Source organism: Trichomycterus rosablanca, chromosome 17, assembly GCF_030014385.1.
Source record: "Trichomycterus rosablanca isolate fTriRos1 chromosome 17, fTriRos1.hap1, whole genome shotgun sequence".
In the NCBI taxonomy this organism is placed as follows: Eukaryota; Metazoa; Chordata; class Actinopteri; order Siluriformes; family Trichomycteridae; genus Trichomycterus; species Trichomycterus rosablanca.
This window is the reverse complement of record NC_086004.1, coordinates 28274043-28288090: the sequence shown is the minus strand read 5'-3', so window position 1 is coordinate 28288090 and position 14048 is coordinate 28274043. Positions and strand designations below refer to the sequence as shown.

At 44.8% G+C, this 14048-nt stretch overlaps 1 protein-coding gene across 1 annotated transcript in view; it reads left to right on the top strand.

Moving 5' to 3' along the window:
• The window catches only part of ntrk3b (neurotrophic tyrosine kinase, receptor, type 3b), a 177884-nt gene that overhangs the window by 40542 nt on the left and 123294 nt on the right, over positions 1–14048 (top strand). Inside the window, exons 2-3 of the mRNA XM_063012388.1 lie at positions 5026–5100; positions 13322–13393. Coding sequence (XP_062868458.1) covers positions 5026–5100; positions 13322–13393 — 147 coding nt within the window. The remainder of the gene's footprint in view (positions 1–5025; positions 5101–13321; positions 13394–14048) is intronic.

Sequence of the window (14048 nt, the reverse complement as noted above, 5' to 3'; positions counted from 1 at the left end):
GGTGATGTGCTAAGCAAACACATTAGCTTTTTGTTCTCGGCTCGGGTGAAACATGTCGTATTTATGCAGTGAAAATGTAAAGCCAGCAACAGATGAGGACCAGATCCGGTTTCATCCACGAATCCAGCTGAAATGATGCTCAGGTTTGACCTGCTTGTGCTGCTGTATTTATGCATTAGAAAGGAAACTCTGAGGAAGGTTCGTTTCATAATAAATGTACAAAAAGACTAACGGACAGAACGAGTGAAAACGCTGCTGACATTCGTCGTGAAAAATATAGTCATTAAGGTCATCAATAAGGTTATTAGCATGATGGTGGGTTCTCACAGCAGTATATTAGCAGAAGAACTGAGAACAGAACTCCTGGCCTCCCTTTATACTGCTCTAGTCACGTACACAGCTTCAGCACTTCCTCTAAAGCTTGAGTGTAGGCTCGTCTGAACCGTTCTCTACCTGCTCACTATTTTGCTTACGACATGTTGCTCATCTCTGTACTTTCCACTCCAGCCTCACTTGCTTAAGCAATAATATGATTATGAGGATTTAATTTAATTCACAAGCAGAATTTATATTATTATTATGATTACATTCAACATGGACCTGTAATGTACTACACATTTTATCATCTATTATATGGCTGTTTTGTCCCTGGCTTACTTTTGTTGGCATCTAATGCCAAGTTCTTGTAATCGGGAGTCTGTGTAGTTCACACTACACGACTGATCGGCGATAGGGGGTCACACACTATGCCATCTATCACCAACTGGAATCGCAGGCGAGCTTCTCTGGTCTCCCAAACTACGTTTTGTCACGAAAACAAACGTGAGAAATGACGAGGGGTTTAATGATACCACGTCCAGAAATACACGTCAACAAGTAGCGAGCGATCAAAGTTTGTGCGCTGATGTGCAGCGTAAACTCAAAGAGGAAAAATAAATGAATCTGAGTGGATTTGGCAACGTGAACAGCACGGATTGTTCTATAGTGAGTTGGAGGGCAATAAATATTTTTTGCAATGCAGCGTTGGTGTTTTGTAGAGAACGATAAGATCAGAAATATTGTAAAACTTGTGTGTGTGCTGATGTATTCTGATATAAACTATATTACACCCCTGTCCCACGTTTTTACACTCCTCCTCTGCATTTCCCCTCACACCGTATCTTGCGTTCTCATTGGCTGTTCGACATAGCACTCATTGCCAGTCGGGCAACTCAGATCCAGATATTTGACATGCTAGATATCTCTCTTCGGACACCGAGCCGCTCGGATCGAGTTGTTGAGTAGTTCACACATAGCGATCGAGAGCCGAGTTTCGATCGATGAGCGAATGCCAAGTTGCTCCTGAGGCGGCAAATCTAGCGCCAACCAGTCGCCTAGCGACAATCAGGGCAAAAATCGTGTAGTGTGAACTAGGATTAAAGTAAGAACACAACATGTAAAGGCTTCATTCCATTTTTCATTCCAGTGTTCCTTTAAGTGGTCATTTAAGTGTTTATCTTCTACTGGCAGTATGTTTCATTATAGTTGTGCAATTTACACAAATTCATCATGACACACTGAGGGTGGAGATTTTGAACAGTATATCATCATTGTGCAGACACTTGACGTCTCTACTACTAAAATGCTTATTAGCGTTCGGATTAGACTTTACTCTGGCTGTATTTGCCCTCTGCAGAGGTGCACCACTGTGCTTCTCTGTGGCCTTCACACTATTTGGTCTATACTGCTTAATCGCTGCAAATAAATCAATTGCACGTGATATTAGAACATTATTTTTAACATTATCTGTTGCTTTCTCACTTGCTACTGTCAGTTTCAGTGGAACGGGTTCTCCGTACAGTTGAGGTGACAGACACACAAGAGTCATTTTAATGTTTTGCATCATCTAAACGAGCGGTCACACGCTGAGCTGAGCTCATGGCAGGTTTATTTTTGAGGAAATATTTGTCTGTTTATCACGGTTTACCCTCTGCATCATGATTGAAAAAGCTTTTTATCCCCGACTCAGATCTTCAGAGCTTTTCGGACGAGCCGCGCGCACCGATCTCGCGTCGTTAAAAAGCGCCGGGCAATCGACTGCAATTTGGTTTTAGGGCGGGCAGCTTAGCGTACTGCCGAGCTCATATTAGAAAGCCGCCGCCATCAAGGCTCTTTGGGGAAATTACAGGCCTAAGGAGGCTGTCTGAAAGCGAGGGCCGGTAAAGCACAGCGGCCTCTCCCGTATTACATTAACCGCAGTGCAACTCATTTGTAAAGTGTCACCCTCTCCCCAGCTGTAAACAGAAACATTAAATCTGCCACATCCACTGCGCTGAGCCATGCTTTCAGGGGCTCGCGGCCCTGCCGGGGAGGGGATGGGCACGCCGTTATACACCCAGGTGTGTGGGAGCGCTTTTAGTTTTTAATTCCGTCTAGTATGTGGGTTGGTTTGTCAGCAGAATATCTAACAGTATCTCTGAGGGAAAGGTGTACGCTGCTGCCTGAGATGTTTGTTTATGTCTGTCGTAGGGATGCAAATTTTGTCTAATTATTTTTTCTGGTGTATTAAGCCAGTCTGTTACTGCAGAGATCCGACTGTCGGCCAACTGAGCGTCTACACAGGCATGATTGGCTTTGTCTGAATAATGGTGTGGGATGGGTGAAGCCCTGCGATGGATTTGCACCCTGTCCAGGGTATTCCTGCTTTGTGCCCAATGTTTCCCGGTGCCATGACCCTGACCAGAATAAAGCGGCTGATTATTAAATGGGTCCCTGCTGAGTCTGGTTCCTCTCAAGGTTTCTTCATTGCCACTGTTGCCCTCGGCTTGCTCAATAGGGGTTTTTGGTCTGTTGGTCCTGGGTTCTGGATTATATATAAAAATTTTGACTTGACTTGATTAAATGATAGTTAGCCGGTAACGAGTATTAAAATGAGGTTTAATATGATTAAAGTAAAGTGAATACTTTTTCAAACAGCAAAAGCACAGGATTTCTCATAACCCCGGCATTGTGGGTAACACATGCTGGATTCAACTCACACGTGAACATTAAGGGGTGAAATTTCTGCTGAATCAGCTTCCATCACAACACTGTCTTTATCAATCCCACTGAACAATTTATTGAACTTATATATCTAGTATTGGTTAGCTAGTTAATCAATAGTATTAACCCAGGGGCTCTGGTGTTACTCACTTACTCACTTTCTTAACCGCTTATCCAATCAGGGTCGCACGGGGAGGTGTGTTCTGAAAGCCTATCCCAGCTTTTTAATGGGCACAAGGCACACAGTAACACCCTCGACGGTCCATTCCATCGCAGGGCAGACACACACACACACACGCACACACCCATTCACCTATAGAGCAATTCAGTGTCTCCAATTAACCTGACTGCATGTTTTTAGGACTGTGGGAGGAAACCGGAGCTCCCGGAGGAAACCCACGCAGACACGGGAGAACATGCAAACTCCACACAGAAAGGACCGGGACCGCCCCGCCTGGGGATCGAACCCAGGACCTTCTTGCTGTGAGGCGACAGTGCTGCCCACCGAGCCACCGTGCTGCCCGGCTCTGGTGTTAGTTAGATCTAAATGATCACGCATCAGGTCTATCAGGACAGTGCCAGAGTCTAGTGGGTAGAGATTTGGGCAAGCTGGTTCAAATCCAGGCTCTGATATGTAGCCACTGTTGGGCCCTTGAGCAAGGCCCTCAATCCTGTCTGCTCCAGAATGCAGTACCATCACTGACCACATGCTAAAAAATGTGGAAAATATGTGTATATGACAGATAGGCATTCTAATTATCCTCGTGCTTCTGATTTATTTAAATAAATTACCCAGAGGTACTATCGACCAGTCGGGCGTCTAGATACAGACATGACTGGCTGCGATGGATTAGCGATTAGCATCCTGTTTGGGGTGTGTTATGGCATTGCTACTCACTGTGACCCTGACCAGGACAAAGCAATGGTTAAACATGAAAATGAAATGAAATAATAACATATAATAACAGTGAGGTGAGGCCGCCCAGGTGGCGCAACGGGGTATTCCGCTAGCACATCAGCGCTGACATTCTGAACTCCTCCGAAAGTTGCCGTTGCCACCGGTCGGCTGGGCGCCATCTAGCAGGCATAATTGGCAGTGCCTGCAGGGCGGGATGGCCGGACTATGTGGGCGGGGTCTTCAAACGGACCCTGATTAGCAGACAGAGAGGCGCCTGTGCAGAGTGCAGGGGTGGAAAAAGGGTTCCGTCGGAGGAGGAGGCGTGAGCAGCAATATACCCTCCTCGACTGCAATCAGGGATCCCCCAGCATCGGAAGACAAATTGACTACACGCTAAATTGGGAGAAAATGGGAGAAAATGCATAAATGAAATAGAAAAACAAAACAAAGAGGTGTTTTAAAAATGAGTACGTATAAACTGAACGTTTTGGCAAATCAGCAAAGCTACGTTTGGAGATAAATTGATAAATAGCGTGAGGGTGAATCCGTAATGCTTCGGGGCCTTTGTGGCAGTCAGCATCACTGGAAACATTGCATGGGAATTGCAGAACGAAACAGTTCTCTTCATTTACGTTCATTTAGAAAAAAACGGGGCTTGGCTTGGGGACGCCGCACGCGCTTGTTCATTACACAAAGTGTTGATGCAGAAATCTCTAGAGAAGCAGGCGGTGTCACTTTTTCATTAGCGTTCGTTACATGTCGAAAGCGTCGGCTCTCCGCGTTTAACCTCCCAGTTAAAAGCTTTACAGTTTGTCTGGGAAACAGATTGATTCGCTCTAATTGCTGGTGCGGTCACGTGACTCCGCGGTTGGCGAGCGCCCATTCCCTCAGGTCGCAGTTGTTGCTCGCCGTGCCGTGTAGATTTCACAGGTGTTCCTGAGGCTTTTATTTCTACATTATTTAAAACCCCCGGGATCTTCTACAGGAGAGGCGCGCAGAGCATCGATTCAGCACACGGGCACAAACACACCTGTCCCCTGTCGAATAAATTAGTGCCAGACGTATTGGTGTGATCTCTTTTTTCTTGTGTTCCTGTGTCTGTGCAGACATGTAGACAACTGGGCGGGGCTGCAGATCCTGAAGGACGTGGACATGGAGCTGTACACCGGACTAGAGCGTCTGTAAGTAAACCTCAGATCAACACCCACCAAGCACACCGAGCATTTTATTATATAGGTACATCTGTCTGGTGCAGATGTTTATTGATTATTTTTAAAGCTACACCTACTATACAGATAAAATCTATGGGTATACAATTACAGACTGTTATGCTTTGCTCTGCATACCTCAGGTTTGTCTTGTCTTGCCTTGCTGCCTACTCTCTAGAGAGGATTCTGATAAGACATCAAACTCGTAAGGCAGATTATTTAGACACGCCTTCTTCTCGGAAGTGTAGGATGATGTAAAATGCATCAATGTAGAGAGAGCACTGGGTTTTAAGACAGACCCTTTGTCGCCCCCTGTACCCTATTCATCAATCAAAAAGGTCCCCTACAGGACGCCCACTGACCAGACGTTATCTGGGTGGTGGACCATTCTCAGCCCTGCAATGACACTAACATGACTGCACGACTGCTAACATGTTCTGGTAGGGCGGTATCAGGTGCAGCAGTGTTGTTGGGAGAGCTATTTTATTTATTCATGCACAGTGTGTGTTAATCTTCCTCCGATCCTTTATCAGTGGACACTTTCTAATCACAGTAAACTGTTGGCTTTAAATGTTCGGTTCAAGCGCTATTCTCCTCCTGGCGTTGAGATTAGGGTGTGTAAAAATCCCAACAACACTGCTGCACCTCATACACTCACACCAGAACAACACACACTGCCATGTTATTACAATATTAGTGTAATTACAGTGCTGAACATCCTGTCAGTGAGCTCCTCCGGGGGTCCCTTCCAGTTGATAAATGGAGTGGCTATGTGTACAAAGGAACGGATAGGCTGCAGTCAGTAATTGTATAACCACAAAGCTTGCTAAAGGCAGACTGCCAACAAACTCTCATATGTACTAAAGTCTCTGTGGATGTCGGACCTGATCTGATTTCGGAGCATTAGGTCTATTTCTGAAACCTGCAGAACAATAATCGTCCGTAATGACACGTTAGGTTGAGGAAAAACTCCAGCGAACCCTAATAGAGGCAATTCATTAAAAAAATGGTTCAGTCTGTGTCTAAAAAACGACTGAAAATGACCAAAACGGGTGTAAAAACTAGCATTACATCTTTAGTGCTTCCTCAGTTCTAGTGTTATGAATGAATGAACGTTTTTATTTGTCATCTATACATAAACACGTGTACAGTACAATGTAGTGCTTTTCTCCGTATATCCCAACTTGTTTGGGAGCTGAGGTCAGAGTGCAGGGTCAGATATTGTACAGCACCCCTGGAGCTGAGGGGGTTAAGGGCCTTGCTCAAGGGCCCAACAGTGGCTGCATGACAGAGCTGGGATTTTCAAACTCTTGACTCTAACTCAGTTCTACCCACTAGGCTACCACTGTCCCCACAGCCTGTATTTTATTTATTTACTTTTTTAATGTTCCATTGCTGAACTGACCTAATCGTGAATATGGGTTTCACTTAAATGATGAATAAATAGAAGCTCCAATACACAGCACAGCTACCTTAATAGCTGAATGTAAAGGCTCCGTCTCCAATATGAAAATACTCGTCCGTGTTTTGACCCACCTTTGCATCCACAGAATGAATTGGGAGGTTTGGGAGTCGTGTCTTTAGCTGCTTTACACTTCGATATCTTGGACATTTAGACTAACCGATTGCTAACTGAATTGCTGTAGGATTTCTGGAAGCCTTAGAGTGCAAATTAACCAGTGAAGCACTTGAACGCTACACGAATGAAAAACGTTAAATCACTAAACACAAGTTTTCACAGCAAAGTGTATATTACACGGGGAGCGACTCGTTTCACGGTTCGTTGTGTGATTTTCACGGCTTTGAATTAGGTTGGGCCTTAAGTATATTACTTCCTTTGTGGAAGTGAGGTGTTAAGTGGGTCCCCTGATGTCAGTTTACCTGAATTTATTCGCTGGGTTACAAGTCCACGGGGGTCTGACTTCCATGTTTATACAAGGTCATATCGAAAACAGTCATGGACAATTTAGTGTCTCCAATTCACCTCATTTGCAAACTCCACACAGAAAGGACCTGGATCGACCAACCTGGGGATCCAACCCAGGAGCTTCTTGCTGTGGGGGTGACCCACTTATCCACCGTGCCGCCCGTCTGACTTCCAAAGATCCTATCAGTAACTTAATAGAAACACAGATCACAGAAACAAAACGTATCAATAATTTACGCCAGTGTTCAGCAATCTTCTGGAATTCATATTTTACAACAATCAGAACAAACATCAAACCCTAGTATCGCCCCCTCCACAGTTTCTGTCACTTCCTTTTACGTTTGTAAGAGTTCCCCTCTTATCCCTACTTCTGATCATGCATCAGGTAAAGCAACTTCAGGATCCCCAACTTAGCATTAGCATTTTTCTCATTAGCCTGATGCTCTCCCCTGTTGCTGGTGGGTTTTCCCCAGTGCTTCCTCCACTCGGCGTGACTCACATTTCCACGTCTGAGTCAGCCAGCCTGCCTCGCTCCAGCTCAGTACAGTGTCTGATTTTATTTACCTCCATATTTCAATCTCTAGATTTATATAAAAACCTGCACACACAAATCTAACACCAGCGTATAACCACTGACCTGCTTAACACGATGTTTAGATTCGGCACCTTTTACATGAGCAATTTTTGGAAGGATTTCAGCCGATTCACTTGCAGATTGGACCCTTGTTGTCTTTTTTCCCCTGTGTGGGTGCTCTCTAGTGACGCAGCACAAGAGTTACTAAACTAGCTGGGAAGCCAATGCTTAAATTCGGTTAAGTTCAAGTTTGTCTGAATCAGTAAGAAAATAAAACAGCCAAAGAAAGGTGAACTAATCATACACTACATGGATGAAAGTATTGGGACACTCCTAATAATTAAATTCATGTTTTTCTGCCACAACGATTGCTAACAGGTGTAATAAATCAGTTATATAAAGAAAATTCTATGCTTCCAACTTTGCAGCAACAGTTTAGGGAAGGCCCTTTACGTACCCCTGTGCACAAAGCAAGCTCTATTTAGACATGAAGAAAAGCTCAGTTTAAATTAAAGAAACTCCAGTGTCCAGCACAGAGCCCTGACCTCAGCACCGTATATAATGGCGCATTCACATGAGAAGCGGCAAATACGATTTTCTGCCGACTGTGCTGTTGTTTCCTATGGAGTGTGGCGGATCCGCTTAACTTGCTGCTGCGCTTCCCTTCCACGCTGGGCGTCCCGTTTTTTGCTCTTGCGCCGGTGCTCTAAGTTCACCTGATTGAACTTTTTTCGACTTTTTTTTTCTTTTTGTATGTATATTTTTCTCATTTTGAACGTGGTGCATAAATGCCTTGCATTACGGACATACAGCAGACAGGCATTATTGGATATCGCTGCACATAACTTTGAGTTTACTGGTCATATTCCGTCGGAGCTGCAACTCATTGTGCGCTCACATAGCCACCGTCGCTACACCCAGGAAGGCCCAGAAGCTCCGGCCTCGAGTGAGTACGCGGACCCAAGGAAAGCGCTTCGTAGGCGGCGACGTAAGCGAGGCAAGAGAGGCGGGCTCCATGCTAGGCTAAAGGCTCGCGCTAGCCGACCACCGCTACCCAGCCTCTTGCTAGCCAACGTACGGTCTCTGGAGAACAAGTTGGACGAACTAAGAGCCAGAATTACATCGCAGAGGGAAATAAGAGAATGCTGCGCTCTGATTTTCTCTGAAACCTGGCTTCTAGAGAACGTCCCGGACTCTGCCGTTCAGCTCGAGACTCATTCATTACACCGTGGAGATCGGACTGCAGCCTCCGGTAAAACAACAGGAGGGGGTGTGTGCGTGTATGTTAACAACGCGTGGTGTAAAGATGTACAGACTGTATATAAGCACTGTTCCCCAGATCTGGAGTTTTTATTGCTGAAATGCCGTCCCTTTTATTTACCAAGGGAATTCATGAGCGTGTTTTTGGTCGCTGTTTACATCCATCCGCGGGCTAACTACACAGCGGCGCTAAGTAAGCTCTATGACGTCATCAGCGCGCTGGAGACTAACCATCCTGACGCTGTTTTCATTGTTGCGGGTGATTTTAACCAGTGCAATCTACGGACTGTATTAACTGAATACCACCAGCATGTGAAAATTCCCACCCGTGGCAAGAACATCTTAGACCACGTTTACAGCAACATACGTGGTGGATTTAGGGCTGCACCCCGCCCTCCATTTGGAGAATCAGATCACATCTCTTTGTTCCTATACCCGGCCTATAGACAAAGACTCAAACAATCAAACCCTGTTAGCAGACAGGTTCAGCTATGGACATCAGAGGCTGAGAGCACTCTACAGGACTGTTTTGCCATAACAGACTGGGATGTGTTTAGAGAGGCAGCCACTATGGAAGACTCTTCTGTGAACATAGATAACTATGCTGAGTATGTGACCGGGTACATTGGCACTTGCATTGAGAACATTGTGCCCACCATAAAAGTCAGGAAATTCCCTAACCAGAAGCCCTGGATAAATGGTGAGGTACTGCAAATGCTACGAGCACGCTCTACTGCATTTAGATCTGGTGATGAGACTGAGCTCAAAGTTGCACAGTACAGACTGAAGAAGGCCATAAGATCAGCCAAGAGACAGTATAGAGAGAAAACAGAGGGATTTTACTCCACTACTGACCCCAGGCATATGTGGCAATGTCTGGAACAGATTACAGATTATAGGTCCAGGCCCAACAACACCATAAGCGCCTCAAACAGCCTTCCAGACGACCTCAATGCATTCTACACCCGCTTTGAGACGTCGACCCCCACTAGCCCCACAGAGAATACACACACCTCCATTACGCAACCCTCCTCCCCCACACCAGTTGTCTCACCAGCCCAGGTACACAAAGCCCTGAAGAGGATCAACCCCCGCAAAGCTGCAGGACCTGACAACATTCCTGGGCGGGCCCTCAGAGCATGTGCTAACGAGCTGGCTGATGTTTTTACTTCTATCTTCAACCTTTCCCTCAGACAATGTACAGTTCCCACCTGTTACAAGACCACCACCATCGTCCCTCTCCCCAATCATTATGAAGTGCTTCGAGAGAGTGGTGCTGGCCCACATTCAGAGCAATATACCAGGCACTACAGACCCCCTACAATATGCATACAGGGCCAACAGGTCTACCTCGGATGCCATCGCCGCAACCCTTCATGTCTCTCTCTCACACCTGGAACATAAAGACTCCTATGTCAGGATACTCTTTATTGACTACAGCTCCGCCTTTAACACGGTTATACCTCACAAACTTACACATAAACTGTCATCTCTTGGACTACACCCCACCATCTGTGACTGGCTTTTAAACTTCCTGACTGGCAGGCCTCAGTCTGTTAGGATTGGAAACAGGACATCAACCAGCATAATCACCAATATTGGTACCCCGCAGGGCTGTGTCCTCAGCCCTATCCTCTACACCCTGTTTACCCACGACTGTGTCGCCTCCCACTCCGACAACATCATCCTGAAGTTTGCTGACGACACTGCTGTGATAGGTCGTATCACTGGAGGAGAGGAGGCAGCCTACAGGAGTGAGGTGAACAGTCTGGTTACCTGGTGTGTGGACAATAACCTTACACTCAACATAGACAAGACCAAGGAGATGATAGTGGACATGAGGAGGGAGAGGAGACCTCATCAGCCACTGTTTATCCGGGACCTTGAGGTGGAGAGGGTGAACAGTTTTAAATACCTAGGGGTCCACATCAGTGATGACCTCACTTGGACACTAAACACCACACAGGTGTTAAAGAGGGCTCAGCAGCGGCTGTATTTCTTGAGGAGGCTGAGGAAATTTGGCATGTCACCCAAAATACTCAGCAACTTCTACCGCTGCATCATTGAGTCCATCCTGACCAATTGCATCACCGTGTGGTACGGCAGTTCTACTGTGAAGGATCGCAAACGCCTGGAGAGAGTGATAAAGACTGCAACGAAAATCACCAGGACGGCACAACCCTCTCTCCAGAGCATCTACCATCACAGAGTCCACAGGAGAACTGCGTCCATCATCAAAGACCCCACCCACCCCCAACATGGACTATTCACACTTCTACCCTCAGGCCGGAGATACAGAAGTGTGAAATGCAGGACAACAAGACTAAAGATCTCTTTCTTTCCCACAGCAATCAGACTCTTAAACAGCTGAGCTGATTATTCATTGACACTATCACACTTGCACACAATACTTGCACTATAACACATATGACTGTTTACAGGTCTACATACATTTATGTTTACACTACTGTCTTACATATGACTGTTTACAGGTCCACATACATCTGCACATGTATGTTTACACTACTGTCTTACATTTTGCACATGTAACTATACTGTCTGATTGCAATATATCTGCTCTTTTTTTTGCACAATGTACATACTTTTATTCATAACCGATTGCAATATATCTGCTCTTTCTTGCACAATGTACATAACTTTTATTTCTTAATTTGACTTTATATTATTATTACCTATTTGTACCTTGTTACATCATGTGTGGACAGCAAAATAAGAATTTCATTGTACAGGGAAACACGTTTCCTACTGTACATATGACAATAAAGCTTTGAACCTTGAACCTTGAACCTTGAACTCTGACCCAGTTTGCCGCTGAACTTTTCAAACCTCCTCCAATGAAACGAACTGTTTGATATGACGTGGTAAAAGTGACTTTTACGTAACTATGTAGTAAAACAGCGAGTGAGGAATTTAAAGCACAGTTTAAATGAAAGAAACTCCAGTGTCCTGCACAGACCCCTGACCTCAGCACCACTCAACAGCTTTGGAATGAACCGGAACATCAACTGTGGCTTTTTGACTAAGCCAAACAAATGCTGTTTTGACTAAATAGGGCACAAATTCCTACCAACATATTTTAAAGTGTGGTGAGAAGCCTTCTCAGAGGAGAATCACATAGTCATTCTATTTTAAGCTGGTCAGGTGTCCAAATATTTTTGCCCATATGAAACTAATACTAACTAATAATGTAACCAATTTAATTTATAAAAGTGGTAGCTCAGTGGTTAAGGTCCTGGACTAGTAATTAGAAGGTTGCCAGTACAAGCCCTACCATGAGCACTTGCCACTGTTGGACCCCTGAGCAAGGCCCTTAAACCTCAATTGCTCAATCTGTATTCAGTCGAAATTGTAAGTCACTTTGGATAAAAGCGTCTGCTAAATGCCACACATGCAAATGCAGATGTAAAAGCAAAAGACGTCCAGTTTTATATGACGCGTCCACTTTAAGTGTCTTCTTAAATAGACATAACAGTTTCTCACAAGTTGCACCAGAGCTGAATCCGTTTCTGAGCTGCTGGTTTAACATGTACAAAGAACTTAAAGAGCTTTTCAATGTCGGTTCAGTCTGTACCTGAATAATAAGTAAAAAGTAAAAGGTTGTTAGAAATTCACACAGCAGCCGTCGTAATAAGACTAATTCTCATCAACTGCCCATCATATCTAAACTGTAGCCAATTTTTACATTAGCTTTCCATAATGGAAGCACCAACACTGCTGGCAATTTATAACTCTTTATGAGCCACTATTCATCATTCAGCCTCTGATGAGACCATTATTCCAGTGATCTCCTAAAAATCAGCCCGGCAGCTCCTAATAAACCCATAACATTCTCATTTCTGAGTCTTTAACCTGCACGAGCGTCTGAAAAGCCTCAGTGTCACAGAAGTTCAGGTGAGATGATCGGACGGGCGCGTGACGGCAATAAAACACGAGCGATCCACGTGTGATCAGCGCGGGTCTGTTTACATTCATTCATTCATTTTCTTATCGGCTTATCCAATTAGGGTCATTTGCTGGAGCGCAAGGCACACAGGAACACCCTGGAAGGGATGCCAGTCCATCGCGGGGCACACGCACACACGCACGCACGCACGCACGCACGCACGCACGCACACACACACACACACACACACACAGGGCAATTTAGCATCTCCAATTAACCTGACTGCATGTTTTTGGACCGTGGGAGGAAACCAGAGCTCCCGGAGGAAACCCACGCAGACACTGGGAGAACATGCAAACTCCACACAGAAAGGACCCGGACCGCCCCGCCTGGGGATCGAACCCAGGACCTTCTTGCTGTGAGGCCACAGTGCTACCCACTAAACCACCGTGGGTCTGTTTACAGTCGGATTAATTTACACCTTTTATTGAATCTGAATATAAAATGTGTCTTTATTTTTCTCTCTCAGGACGATCACAAACTGCAATCTACGAACGATTCAGGCTCGAGCATTCGCACAGAATCCACATCTCCGCTACATGTGAGTACTGCTAAGCTTCTTTATTTTACACTTCTGACGCTAAACGTTTGCTTGCATTACAGTGAAGTGATCATACAGATTTAATTCATATTCTTCATCTCGATACAGAAGTCTCATTTCTCCCACTAAAACAAAGATGTACCCGGTACTTCTGACAAAGAATGTGTTGGAAAAATAAGTAAAATATTAATAGATTTTTATAGATTTGTATCTCTGGGGTTACGTCAGTCTGTTATTAGAAAGTGACGAGAGCCTAAACATGTATCTAAAGCATGCTAGGCTGATTAGATGACCTGTGTGTGTTTGCTCCAGCCCTCCACATCAGTCCCCGTTTGGACAATGTAGTTGCCCACCTGTGATTTACAATATCCAGAAAATCTGGGAATATATTGATGTTAAAATAGGATCTGTGATGTTTAGTTTGCTAGCTTGTAAGTGTTAAAGAAATTCTACTGCATACATGTAAGGGTTAAAGACTAACAGTGTTATACTTAGTGCAACATATTGACAATATATTAAGGACAACTGTTGGGATTTGGGACACCCTGTCCTATTTCTATATATAATATAATATATATACAGTGTATCACAAAAGTGAGTACACCCCTCACATTTCTGCAGATATTTAAGTATATCTTTTCATGGGACAACACTG